Source organism: Callospermophilus lateralis, chromosome 9 (assembly GCF_048772815.1).
Source record: "Callospermophilus lateralis isolate mCalLat2 chromosome 9, mCalLat2.hap1, whole genome shotgun sequence".
NCBI classification, from domain to species: domain Eukaryota; kingdom Metazoa; phylum Chordata; class Mammalia; order Rodentia; family Sciuridae; genus Callospermophilus; species Callospermophilus lateralis.
The window spans coordinates 59,414,598-59,429,279 of record NC_135313.1 but is presented as its reverse complement, the minus strand read 5'-3'; the positions used below and the strand labels follow the sequence as shown (position 1 = coordinate 59,429,279).

General features: G+C 34.0%; 1 protein-coding gene across 1 annotated transcript in view; it reads right to left on the bottom strand.

Moving 5' to 3' along the window:
• Nucleotides 1-14,682, bottom strand: part of Mettl8 (methyltransferase 8, tRNA N3-cytidine) — a 49,063-nt gene that overhangs the window by 22,762 nt on the left and 11,619 nt on the right. The window contains 1 exon segment of the mRNA XM_076865650.2: nucleotides 1,962-2,053. Within this exon segment, the coding sequence (XP_076721765.2) occupies nucleotides 1,962-2,053 (92 nt within the window).

The following is a 14,682-nucleotide window of genomic DNA, read 5'->3' as shown; positions in this document are numbered from 1 at the left end:
TCATTAGGTTATACTTACGTTGCTATAAGAGTGATCAGAATATGATGACCAGAACCAAGTGTTCTGGCAACTAATCCATAGTATTAGAGGCCAGAATGGGGGCTATTCTTTTATGTGTGAGAGGTCTGTGGGAGTACTATAATTGGGAAGGAGCATGAGAAAGCTGCTAGGTTACTGGTAATATTCTATTTCTTGATGTGGGTACTTTTTACATAGATATATTCATTTTCTGAAAATTCACTGAACTTTGTGAAAATCCATTTATAAATTGCATAAATTTCTGTATCTATTTGATACTTCAATAAACTATTTTTTAAAAAAGAAAGAAAAAAAGAACCAACGTGTTCTAAAGAAGATATCATTTTAAGAAAAATAAGGTGGAAAATCCCATATGGACAGGGTAGGAGTTGGGCAGAGGATCTGTGGGTTCCCAGTTATGCAGTGAGGACATAGGCCAACTTCTTTTCTTTTCTCTTCTCTTTTCTTCATCCCTCCATCCTTTCCTTCCTGTGCTTTTTAAAAAACATTGTGAAAAGCATGCACAAGATAAAACTTAACATCTTCACCATTTTTAAGTTCAGTAGTGTTAAGTATATTCACATTGTTGGGAAACAGATCTCTGGAATGTCTCCATCTTGCCAAACATTAACTCTCAATCTACCAAATAACTGTCCTTTTCCCCCTCCCCCCCCCCAACCCTTGGCAACAACCATTCAGCTGTTTCTATGAATTTGACTACTTTAGATACATCATGTAAGTGGATCATACAGTATTTTTCTGTTTTGTGATTGGCTTATTTCACTTAGCATGATATCCTAAAGGCTTATTCAGTGGTATGTGACAGGATTTCTTTCTTTCTAAGGTGGGATAACATCCATCTTATGTATATACTACATTTTGTTTATAACATTCATCCAACATGGTTTTGTTGCTTCCACCTTTTGTCCTTAGAACACTAGTCTTCTTCCTTTGGCAGCCTCCTAGCAGCTTTAGCTACTGCTCTGTGCAACCTTGCTTTAAAGTGTGATAAGATGGTCACTTCATAATGTATTCCTCTCACTGCTGTGGTCCTTTGACATACACATGAAGCCCACTGCACTGAGTAGTGTTGCAGGGAGGATGCAGAAGGGATGTAGTGGAAATTTCTACCTCTTTGAGTCATTTTGAAATGGTATCTTTTGTTCTGTGTCTTCACAGCAGGCCATCATAAATAGTGCAGCTATGAACATGGGAATGCAATCTCACTTTGAGATCCTGCTTTTAATTTTTTTTATGTAACCCCGAAATGATTTGCTGGATCATAATAGGAATTCTATTTTTAATTTTTTGAGAAACTTCTTTACTGGTTTCCATAGTGGCTGCACCATTTTACAATCCCACCAATAGTGCACAAGGGCTCCTATTTCTCTATATCCTTGTCAACACTTTTCATTTTCTATTTTTTTGACAGTAGCACAGGCCAATTTTTTAAAAAGCCATTTGTGAAGGCTGACAAGACTTTACCTAAATTAAACTCTAAATACATAGGCCTCCAAGAAAAATACTTTTGATCTTTATTGAAACTTTGATATGACTTTATCTTCTTCACTCAAAGTTCATGAATATGTTCAAAGTTCCTAGCAAGTGAAACGCACAATAGCATACTGAAAGTAGCATAGCAAGAAGAAAAATTTAAAGTTATATTTTCATATCTTGTTTAAAATGCCATCCATATGTGTATCTTCCAGAAAAAGCACTATGACTACCAAAAGACCAATTATAGGGTGAATACATAATTTATTTCATTAATTTTGGTCCTACTACCCTGGAAGAACTAGGAATTCTACCAAAGGGAACAAGTGGACTGACTGGCTTAGAAAGAAGCTATGAACTCTCAGAAGCAATGACACCAGCTAGCTATGAACTGAACCAGTGGAAGGTAAGAGAAGTCTGGCTCTAGGAGCCACAATGTCATTGGTTACCTTGCTCTTCTGGAATGACTTGCACAGCTGAATTTTCTTCTACTTTTTTTCTGGCTGCTGCTTCTTCTTCTTTAGACCACTGCATGTGATCCCTAGGGGGTAAAAAAAAAAAAGAAATAAAAAGATTGTAAAATGTGCTTTATAATTGAAGAAGGCAGAAAAAAAGTGACCAGGGATTCCATCTTTTATTCTAGATTAGGCAAACACAAGTGATAACAAATTCCATGTTGAATGAATATACTTTGTATCAGATATCCCTCCTAATGGTGTTGGAGTGACCCTGCAACTCCTATGGTTCTTCTATTTTTATCTGGCCATGCTGCCAGTCCCCCCCAGAAACTTGTGAGAAATGGCTGCTAAAGTAATGTCCCCAGAACACTCTGGTGAATTATTACCTGTATACTGGTACAGTTTGCTATTTTTTTACTGCAAGGCTAATTTATTCGACTTTTTGTTTATTTATGAGCAGAGCATTCTTTAATAATATTTTAGCATTATTTTTATAACACTTGCATTTTGTTACTTTACCATCAGATTCAAGTTTTAAAATGTTTGGTACTTACCCTGCAATTTAAAAAGTAACTTTAGATTTTTTTATTAGCTACCTTAGTTTCTGAAAATGAATTCATTTAACATTTAAATGGTAAAAGTAAACTGATACAGCATATAAAAGGGTCATTTTTCTAAGATCTAGCCCTTTTTTATAAGTATATTTTAGTTTCATAATTATTTTCTCTATATGAGAAAATACTCCTTTGTGCTGTAAAAATGTCTCTTGTCGCCTACCATGTGTGAGACCCTGATTTAATCCCCAGCACCACAGAGGTAGTGGTGGAGGTGGGGTCTTTCGTAGAACAGAAGCAATATCTATATACAAAAAAGATGATTTGGTTTTGGTTTCATTTTTTACAAAGCTGTGTTTCTTTTTTTACAAGAGGTTAGTTTATAAGTGAGTGAAACAATTTCTTGAAACAAATCATTTTTCTACATAAGAAAAACAAAACAACAACACACCCTACATTCAAGTCCATATAGCCTACTGATATCTATACCTTCACACTGTAACTATATATTTGTAGTCATCTGATGAAAAAGGAAAAATTATAAAGTTCTTGAAGATGCATCATTAATGGTGACTGACAAACAGTAACTAAGCAGTTAGAATAATCATAATTGCAACCATTTATTATTTATTATATGTCAGGCACTGTTAAGCACATTTCATACATATTTGTCCTATCTAATGCTTTCAAAAATCCTGTGACAGGGTTTTAATCATGTTCATTTTGCATATGAAGAAATAAAAGTGTAGTAACTCACTCAAGGTCCTATAGTCAAAAGGTGGCAAAACCAGAATTCAAACCCAGCTTTATGTCATATCAAAGTCCACCTTCTCATTCATTCATCTATTATTATCTGCCAACACAGTAGGGGATACTGAGAGATTTTAAGACTTAATCTTGTCCATCAAAGGCATATACTCTCCTATTGCAGGCAGACAAACAAAACGTAAATACTACAATGGAACAGACATGGTTAGCACCTAATGAATGGGAGTATAGTCAATTAATGCTGGCTAGGGCAAAGAGGAAGGCTTAAGGGGAAGGTTGGTTTGGGATCAGGCTGGGTATTGGGCAGTGGGGCAATTACTTTTGCCATTAAGAAGCTGGCAATATGGACAGAATATTACAGGAAATAATGAAAAATTCCATTTTGATTGGTTCTCTTGGGCAACTGCAGATGAAGTTGAGATCTGAGTAATGGTCAGATTTCAGAGGATTTTAAGTTATGTGCAAGATGCAATGGAGTGGGGAACTGGAGGCAGACCAATTAGACTGTTGCAGTGGTCTAGGAGTAATGAGTACCAGGACTAAGGTGGAGATAACGGAAAACACAAAAAGACAGTGGAGTGGGAGACACTGAAAAAAATCATAGTTATGACCTAAAGATGAACTCAATATTAAAGGAGAAGAAGAGTAAGAGTCAGGAATGATTCCAAGGTTTTAACCCTTAGTATCTAGGAAAGCAGGAATAATGATGACAGAGTAGAGTTGCTTTGGGTAGAATGATGAGAAGCTTGGTTCTATTTTAACTCATGTTTATGCAATCAGATATCAGAGGATAGAGTCAGGTGACCAAACTAAAATCCACTATGGAAAGATAAGAATCTATTATCTTTTTAAAAGGATCAAAAATGGTACACTGGATCTCTAGGAAAAGCGAGTGAGAATGTAAAAATCAGAGTTTCACAGATAACCACCAGTATTTTTTTTTAAAAAAACCCAGTTATAAACCAATCATTAAGAAGCTTGTCACTTGCTTTAATAAATGAAATTAGAATGGATTTTTGTTATGATTCCTTTTAATAAATGTAAGTAATTATAAATGAATTGAGGCTGGGAACTATACATTTTGTATATGTAAACTTAGAGGCTATAGCATGACTGTTATGACATTAAAGGCAACAAGTCATCTGCTTAAAAAATAGTGTTACTAAGGCTGGGGATGAGTTTCTCACCTATAAATTTTTATAAAACATAGGAAGAAAACAGAACAATTGCTTTCTCTATAGAGAACCAAGTGGTGAGCTAACAAGAGTATATGGAGTCTTCAGCTTGATTAAGCACGTGTTTTAATCTGCAGGTTTAACTTCCTACTTCTTAAGTATTTAATAGATTTGGTTATTTCTTAAATTGTCCTAACATCCTTATACTGTTTTTTATGTTGTTTCATTTTCTTAACTGTTAAGGGAATATTATACCCCAAGTTCCTGCAGAACAGATTTTCCCACTATATAGTTACAGAATCCGCTCAGAAACCTACAAAATGTTCCCACTCTATTTATGGGGACTTCCTCCAGACCTGCTGCTTTATGGCAGTTCTTTATATTGTAAGTCTGATTCATACAAACCAAAATCCAACAGCCAGCAATAAGAATCACTCAAATATTTTTACAAGTAATAAATACAACAATAGAATTTAAGCACAGAGACAAATAACTAATAATAAAACTGAAATAATTAGGCTAACAACTAAAACGAAAACCAAAGACAGAAATGGTTACACTGTTTTGGCTTATGAAATGTACAACTTGGGATTTATTGTAACAAAAGAATAATAAAGTTCTATAGAGAAAATATCTGCACAAAGACGTTCATTGAACATTAAATAAAATAGCAAAAAATTGGAAACAAACTCAGTCATAGGGGAATGAAAAAATAAGTTAACTAAAAGGAATATTATACAGACATTTCCAAAAAAAATTTCACTACCATGTGATAATGTCAAAAAGTATTTGTGAAATTAAACTAGGTTAAAAAGGCAGATTCCAAATTGTGTTTGTGTTAAAATTAAAACTGTTTAAAATTATATACACATTGAATAAAGATGCTAAATGGTGAAATAATAACAATTACATTAGAGTAGCAGGATTAAGAGAGAACTATCTTAAAATTTCCCTAATATTGTAAAGCTATTTCAACTAAAAATAATTTTTAAAAGCTATATTTATATAAATACTATACTATATGTTTAAGACATATAATGATGGTCATTAAGACTTTTATATCACTGTTCATGGGGGAACAGTAATTCTTATTATAAAAGGGAACTTATGTTTCCTTAGAAAAAGAAAAAAACTAAAAAAAAGGAATTGAGCAGAAAATGCAAAATATACTCAATACTTTTCATGAAAATTTAGAAAAAAGAACACTCAAAAAAGAAAATAAAAGGGAAATTTTTTTTTAAATTTTTTTTTTAGTAAGACAAATATTCATAATATAACTGGTAAAATTGGCCTCAGGATTTTGTAGTATTTATCTGTCCTGTGATCTCAGTTAATATATACATATATATTATACATATATACATTTCCCATTCCTTTTATATCTATGGTATAATTACATGATGATTCTCTGTTTTAACTTTAAGCTGATGGTGGCAGCAGTCTAAATAATTGCATTTGTTTTGGTTTGAAGAAGTTAAAAGACACACATTCATACCATACTTGTTTAGCTTGTATACTAAAGTTTTTGAAGATTATACCTATAGAAAATTCTTATAAATGTGGGGATGCTTCATATTGTAACTCTTAATATTCAGATATTAATGAAGAAAGCACCCAGTATAAACTACATAAATAAGACTGTTTTCCTGTCTTTGTTATTTACCGTCTATATAAAGGTCTCAGTATAGTATAGTATTTATTTATTTACTTACTTACTTATTTATTTCTTCAGTGCTGGGGATTGAACCTAGGTAAGGCCTTGTGCATGCTGGGCAAGCACCTTCCCACTGAGGTATACCTCTAGTCCAGAACATAATTTAAAGACAAATATGAGGTGGCTAGGGAATTTTAAATAAAATATTTATTTTTAAGTTAAAAAAAAACAGGGTTTACTAGTTTCAGCCTAAAAGTATTTGAATAATTCTTACTTCTATAACAAATTCATATTTATTATATACATATTTTTCTATACAGCTCCAAAATCTTCATCATAATTATGACTAATATTGTATAGGACTTAGTTTGGGCCATGATGGAATATCTGGTAATGGGCTCAGTCTCCTTCTATAAAATATAAACCTGGATAAAATATATGAAGCAACTTTTTTCAGGCATTGGACTACATCAGACAATACTATGATCCATAAGATAGGAAAAACACAAAAGGTGAGTCCCCCCAGTTAACCAGACATTCTGTTTGGGGAGACAATTCTAGACTGGTATAAATAGGTGAAGCTCCCCAAGAAGAGAGTAGTTGTTTTACTGAATGATAGTTTCATGAGCTAAAAAGGGAGAGATCAGGGCTCAGAGTGGCTGAGGTAGTAAGGGTTTGTGTAGCAGAATACTGAGAGAGTAGTAGATTCAGAGGAGGCCCCTAAGCCTACAAGAGAATTTCCCCAGAGTTTTTAGCTATTGCTAGCTGCTCATCCACAAGGTGAGGCTCCAGAAAAACCTATGGGGGTGGGGGCGAAGAAAATCACTGGAGATAGGAAGTACTGTGCTTCTCTGGACTTCCAGCTAAGTTAGAATGGAGAGACCTCTTTGAACACCTCAGGTATTCAGTTAAAACCCTAGAAATCTCAGCCACAGGATTAGGAACCATTATAGACTCTGGGACATCAAAATATCCCATCCTAACAACCTAAAATCAACATAACCCCAAACAAATCAGTCAGTAAATTAGTCATTTACCAGGAAAAAAATCAAACAATACAAAACAAAAACTCAACATCTTTAAAGGAAGACAACATAATCTTAGACTCTGTACAAGATATTATCAATAATATTAATCATACATTAAAATATTATTAATAATAAATAATATTAATCATAGCTATCAAATCTTCCTGATAAGATTGATGGTGGTATTAATAAATTGATTTTTAAATATTGCATAATAAAACGTGTCAATATTTGGAAGATCTACACAAAACAGAGCCAGTCTTTTCCAAATTACCCATGCGTGATGCTACATAGGTAAAGAATCCACCCAAAATGCAAGGTGCACCAAGGGATTATAATGTAGCAGAATATGAAAAGCTCATTCTTATGGTTTTATATTAGAAATTACAACAAAGAAACTGCCACTATTGATATTTAATGTAATATCAAAAAATTTTTCCACAATTAACTGATAAAGGTTGTTAAAAATTCCTTTACAAGTACATATCTGTGTAAGGCCAAATTTCCTTCATGTAATTCAACATAAACATGTTATAAAAATTGGATGCAGAAGCAATTATGAGAATCCAGCATCATCCATTGAGCCAGACATTATAGAGACTTACGGACATTTAAAATAATGCCACTCTTTGCACTACATTTTTGGGAACATAAAGATATTTTCATTAAAATGTCATTTATATTAATACATAATAGTTTTATTTTTATCTTTAAAATAATGAATATTTTTAATGTCTCAGTTTTAATTTCTAATATAGAAAATATCAACAGACCTAATCCATATAAATAAAAGACCTTTGGGGTCCTTAGTGATTTAAGAGTATAAAGGGGTCCTGAGGCAAAGATATTTGAAACTATAATCCTAGAATAACCCCTAAAAAATAATGCAAAGATACATAGTCAAAAAGCCAGTAGAAAAAATAGAACAGAGTAAAAGAAAAAAAGTATTCAATTTATCCAAAAGAAGACAGGAAAAAAGGGAACATAAGGAAAAGATGAGACTGAAAAAAAAAAGATACCTAAATAAAGTTCTATGAATTTACAACATTGTCAGGATAGGGCTGGATATTATCTATCTTTCTTTCCCTTCTCTTCCTTTTCCCTTCCCTTCTCTTTCCTCCTTCCTTCTTTCCTCTTTTCCTGACTCCCTCCCTCCCTTTCTTTTCTGGTGTTAATTTAATAGATCTAAAAGGTTACTTCATAGTTTTAATTTTTATTGCTTTTATTACTGAGTGTTTCCCCCTATATTCACACATACTTCCTCCTGGTTGAACTTATATCTATATCCATGGCACACTTATCCATAGAGCAAAAGGTTTTAATGTTTTTCTAAGAATATAACAAACACTTTCTTAGCCTTGATGTATGGCAATGGAAAAAATCATTTAAATTTTATGTCTCTCTCTGCTTTTGTATTAGTCAAATAAGAGTAATAGTTCTCAAAACAGTGTTCAAGTTAAGCTTAAGTACTCTGGGGTTATAATTATCCGATTTCATCAAATCTACAATGGCATAATTTTCTGTACTAGTAAGGAAAAAAAAGCCATTTCCAAGTACAATTTTAAGATGTCATCAATTACAAGAAGTGTCATGATTTCAGAGATGTTAATTGGTGAGAAATTGTGAGTCTCAGAATGGATAAAATATAGCTATTATAGGCCTATCAGCTAATAACTGAACTAGCTCCAGTTAAACCTTCTTTTCCTCTATTTATTCTAAGGTATACTTTGACTCTGGCTACCTACTTTTCTCTTTGGCAATAATGAATATTTCAGTTGACTGTTGCTGTTAGCAATAAGTTTCTTACTTAGGAAGGAGAAGACATAAATACTGAAAATAATGCCTTCCCACTTCTACATACAATGCAATGGGTGTCACAGCTGCTGGGAGAAACCAATGTCCACTTCCCTCATTAAATATTTATTGGGAACCTATAATATATATCAGGCACCGAGCTGTCAATTGGGGACACAAAGATGAAGAAGATTTGGTAGAATTCAAAATTTTTGAGGAATTGTAATCTATACTAAAGAATACACACTTTATCATCAGTTAGATAACAAGATAGGGATTGGATGAGTAAAAGGGGCACTTTTTTTTGGTTCTTTTTTAGTTATACATGACAGTAGAATTCATTCTGCTATAATTATACAAGCATGAAATGTATCTTATTCTAATTAAGACCCCATTCTTATGGATGTACGCTCTACCACTGAGCTACAACCCCACCCCAGAATGATTTTCACTATGGTGTATTCATATATGTACATAGGAAAATTATTTCAGATTCATTCCACTGTCTTTCCTTTTCCAATCCCCCTTCCCTTCATTCCCCTTTGTCTAATCTACTGAATACCTATACCTCCCCTCACCCTCCTTATTGTGGGTTAACTTCCACATATTAGTGAAAATACTTGACCTTTGACTTTTTGGGACTGGCTTATTTCACTTAGTGTGATAGTCTTCAGATCCAACTGTTTATTTGCAAATGTCATAAAGTTACTCTTCTTTGTGGCTGAGTAATATTCCATTGTGTGTGTGTGTGTGTGTGTGTGTGTATCACATTTTCTTTATCCATTCATCTCTTGAAGGAAGTCATTCTTTTTCTTTTAATTAAACTTTAAACAATACTGATGCATTTTAAAATAGTTTTTCATCTCTATTATTATTCCTATCCATGAGATAAGCACTGTTTTCAGGATAATGTGGACTTTTTCAGAATTTTTCTATGTATTTAAAAACAAAAATATATTGGGGCTGGGATTGTGGCTCAGCAATAGATCACTCGTCTAGCACATGTGAAGCCCTGGGTTCGATCCTCAGCACCACAAAAAAATAAAATAAATACAATAAAGATATTGTGTCCAGTTACAACTAAAAAATAAATATTTTTTTAAAAATAATAAAAACAAAGATATATAAATATTTGTAGCACAGAAATTCATTTAAAAAATGAGGCTATACTAGAGATACCTCTTCTAAACTTGGTCTTTTTATTTAATGATGCATTGTAACTATCTCTTTGTATCAGTATACAAAGATCTCTTATTTTTACTAACTGCTACATTATTTTCCAATGCATGGCTATAACCACACTTTATATGATTATAGTTTTTGAGGTATAACTGAAATATACTAAAATGCACATATTTAAGTTGTATAACTTGATAAGTTTTGATATATGTAAACTCTGGTAAAATCATCACTACAGTGAAGATAACAAACATATGCCCCAAACTTCAAGTTTCCTGGAGAGCTGGGGATGTAGCTCAGTGGGAGAGCACTTGTCCAGTATGTGTGAAGCCCTGGATTCAATCCCCAGTACTGCAAAAAAAAAAAAAAAAAAAAAAAAAAGATTCCTTGTGCCCTTGGTAATTCCTCTCTTCCTCCCTTCTACTTCTTTCCTTCTCAGCAGTCCTCTGTTCCACCTTCTGTCTGTAAAGAATGATTTGCATTTTCTTTTTTAATATTTTTTTGTAGTTTAGATGGATACAATACCTTTATTTTATTTATTTATCTTTTATGTGGTGCTGAGGATCAAACCAGGGCCTCACACTTGCCAGGCAAGCCCTCTACCACTGAGCTACAACCCCAGCCCAGAATGATTTGCATTTTCTAGAACAATACAAGAAAACATAGTATGTATAACAGTCCCATCTTACCTATGGAGGGTATAGTCTAAGGCCCCACAGTGGATGTCTCCAATGGTGGGTAGAATCTAACCCTAGATATACTATGGGTATTTTCTTCTATATGCACACATATAATAAAGTTTAATTGATAAATTAGGCAAAATAGGAGATTAACAACAACTAATAATAAAACAGAATAATAAACAATACACTGTGTTTAAAACTTATGAATTGTTAATTTCGGAAGTTTTCCATTTAATATTTTAATTTCAATATTTAAATTTTCCATTTAATATTTTGGACCAGGGCTGGGGATGTAACTAAATGGTAGAGCCTAGCCTGTGTGAAGGACACACACAACACACACACACACACACACACACACACACACATATGGATGACAGTTAACCTTGGGTAACTGAAATTGTGGATAAGAGGAGACTACTATACTCTTTATTCCTAGCTCTGTTTACTCAGCATAATAATTTGAAATTCATTCATCTTTTTGTGTCTATTAATAGTAGGTATATGATTAACTTTTAAAGAAACTGCCAAGCTGCACTGGGGATGTAGCTCAGTGGCAGGGTACAAGGCCTGAGTTCAGCACTCCGATGAAAGAAGGAAGGAAGGAAGGAAGGAAAGAAGAAACTTCCAAGCTGTATTCCAAAGTGGTTATACCATTTTTATATTCTCACTAACAATTTTATACACTAACAATGTATAAAATTCCATTTCCTCCACATTCTCACTCGCACCGGTATGCTCAGTATTTTGAATTTTATGTATTCCAATTAGTGTGAAGTGGTATATCATTGTGACTTTAATTTGCATTTCTCTAATGACTAATGATGTTGAGCATTTTTTCATGTGCTTATTTACCATCTGTGTAACTTCTTTGGTGAACTGTCTGTTAAAATCTTTTTTTCATTTTTATTGGGTTGTTTTGTTATTACTGAATTTTTTTTTTTTTTTTTTTAGGGGACGAGAACTAAGAGCTTTGCACAAGCTGGGCTATTGCTCTGCCACTGAGCTATGTCCCAGATTCTTATTATTAATTAATAATTAATTCTTATTATTAATTCTTATTATTAATGTTTTTCTGTTTTTTTTTTTTTTTTTTTTTTGTACCAGGGATTAAACCCAAGGGCTCTTAACCACTGAGCATCATCCCTAGCCCTTTTTTGTATTTTTTTAGAGACAAGGTCTCACTGAGTTGCTTAGGATCTTGCTAAGTTGCTGAGGATGGCTTTGAGCTTGCAATCCTCCTCTCAGCCTCCAGAACCACTGGGATTTACAGGTGTGCGCCATTGTGCCCAAAGATTTTTGAGAGCTTTTTAAAATATATTCTGACTGAATCTTTTATCAGCAATGAAAAGGAAAAAAATATTGATACATGCTACAACATGAATAAACCTCAAAATAATTATTCTGAGTAAAAGAGGCTAGGCAAAAAGAGAACATATTATATGATTCCCTTTATAAAGACTATTAGAAAAATGCAAACTAATACACAAGGCACTATATTCCATAAGGCACTATATGTTCCTCTCCCTCCTTTCTTCTGTCTTTTCTCTTGTTTTACAGGTAAATTTCCCTCAACATTCTACTTTTTTTTCTTTCTTTCTTTTTTTTTTTTTTTGATACTGGGAATTGAATTCAGGAGCACTCAACCACTGAGCCACATCCCCAGCCCTATTTTGTATTTTATATAGAGACAGGATCTCACTGAGTTGCTTAGTGCCTCACTAAGTTGCTGAAGCTGGCTTTGAACTCATGATCCTCCTGCCTCAGCCTCTTGAGCCTCTGGGACTACAGGCGTGCACCATTGCACCTGGCTTGACATTCTACTTTTTCCAGATAACTTTTTATTTGTCCCTGTAAGCTCTATTTCAAAGGCTGGGCATTATGTATTTTATCCATGTTTTTGTAGCCTAATGGGGGATGGGGGTTACTGATGGACTTTGCTGAGTAATAGGTAGCCTTTATGAGAGTCTGAATCTGCATTTTACCTTGTTTTGCCAAATGATTCTTTATTGGAATATTTTTCTTTGTAATTCTTCACTAGCTGGACATTCTACTGCACCACTGTTAATGCCACTTATAAAGTCATGAAGGCAGCAGCATTCAACACTGCAGCCCAAGACCGGGCAGTCTCTAGAACCTCTTTAATGGTTTCAGGGAGCTCTCTGGCTAAAAACTAATGACATATCTAGCAGGCAATACTATCAAACTCGTTAGAAGTGATATTTCCATTGTGCTTAATGTTTTTCTGTTTTTTTTCCCCCTTTGTGTTTCTGAGTGGTTTGTGGAGGGTTTTGATGATCAGGGCAGAGGCAGAGGATACCACCTTAATCTGGGTTGGCCTGTCCCCTTAATGGCAGTTTTACTGTAGTCCTTAGATACTTCAAGTCACCAGATGCCTTGGTGATATCTTTTTTTTTTTTTTTTTAAACAAGGGGTTTGATCTGGAGAACCAGGGCAAATGAGGCACCAGCTTCCCACAGGTGCACCTAGGTATTCCACTTTAATCTCTGGGATTAAACTTGAAAGGCCCAGCAAATGCAGCTAAGGTCAATTGTGCCTGGATGCATGATAACTGCAGAAAGTTGCACCTTGGCCTTCTGAGAGCCAAAAAGCTGAGTCTGCTTTTTCTTTTTCACGTCTTCCTTTTTTCCCTTCTTTTTTCTAAGGATGATTAAGTCCTGTGCTAAGCTTCATTTACCTAGTTAGGATGTGTCCTATTCCTAAATAAGTTTGTCTTGGGCTTCAGATAGTTCTCTCAATTCAACATGGAGCCCTAGAAAATAAGGAATGCTCTAGTTTTCCCTGCTTTGCTGAGACTTCAAATTCTGTGACGATAGGTAAGAGTATTTATTTCCAAGAGTTCATTTTCAACTTTTGCCATGGCTGCCTAATGAGTTTTAGGAAGGAGTCTCATAATTTACCTGCTGACCCTCTTTCTCTAGTTACTACTTCTGATGGATGCAGATGGGGTTAGGAACCACATAAGAATCTATAATTTCTTTCCTTGGTGACTAGTTTCCATGTGTATGGTCTTTTTCAGGGGGTTGCTGTTGGCATTGTTTTGCTTGCTTTTACTAATTCTTTTCATTTTGTTGGAGGAGGAATATTCTGCTTTTCAGTTCATCCCATCTTCTTTACCTGGAAGGCTCTGGCTTATTTTTTAAATAGATCAGAGCAGTGATTATTTTTCAGTCTTTTCTTGCATACTCCACATATCCTAGCCCAGGGCTGGGCACCTATCAATATTCAGAAAATGCTGGAGATAAAGGATATCACTACATGTTCCATAATAGCTAACTTTAAGTATCCTGAACAACAGTGCTAATTAATTTTCCTAAATACTTTCATCATATCACTCATCTAGTTTCAAAACATTAAACTCAACTATCCAATTGAGCAGGTCTATTTGCATGCTTTACAATATACCTCATGTATTTATTCTCAAATCCAGATGTTCATGCAACCACTTGAACAGCAACAACAAAAAAAAGATTTACTCTTTAAGTATTCCTCATTCTTCAAGGCTCAGGTTAAATTCTACCTGCTCTTTCATTTCCATCTTAGGAATCTCCTATTTTGAATTCCTAGGGTCTTTGCTGTCTTTATCATTTATTATGATCCTGCATATTGCTCTATGCTGTTTATTTATTCATAAGTATATATCTCAGTTCTTCATCTAATAATAATATGAATTATGACTTTTAGTAAGCACTTATTACTATGACAAGCTTTACATGTATTATCTCCTTTATACTCACACCAGGAAGGAACTTGCTCGTTCATATAGATGGACAGGGATAGATGCAGGATTCAAATTCAGGTATTTTGGATTTAAAGTCCATGTTTTGCCACTGTATTCATTTTCAGTCTAATTGTA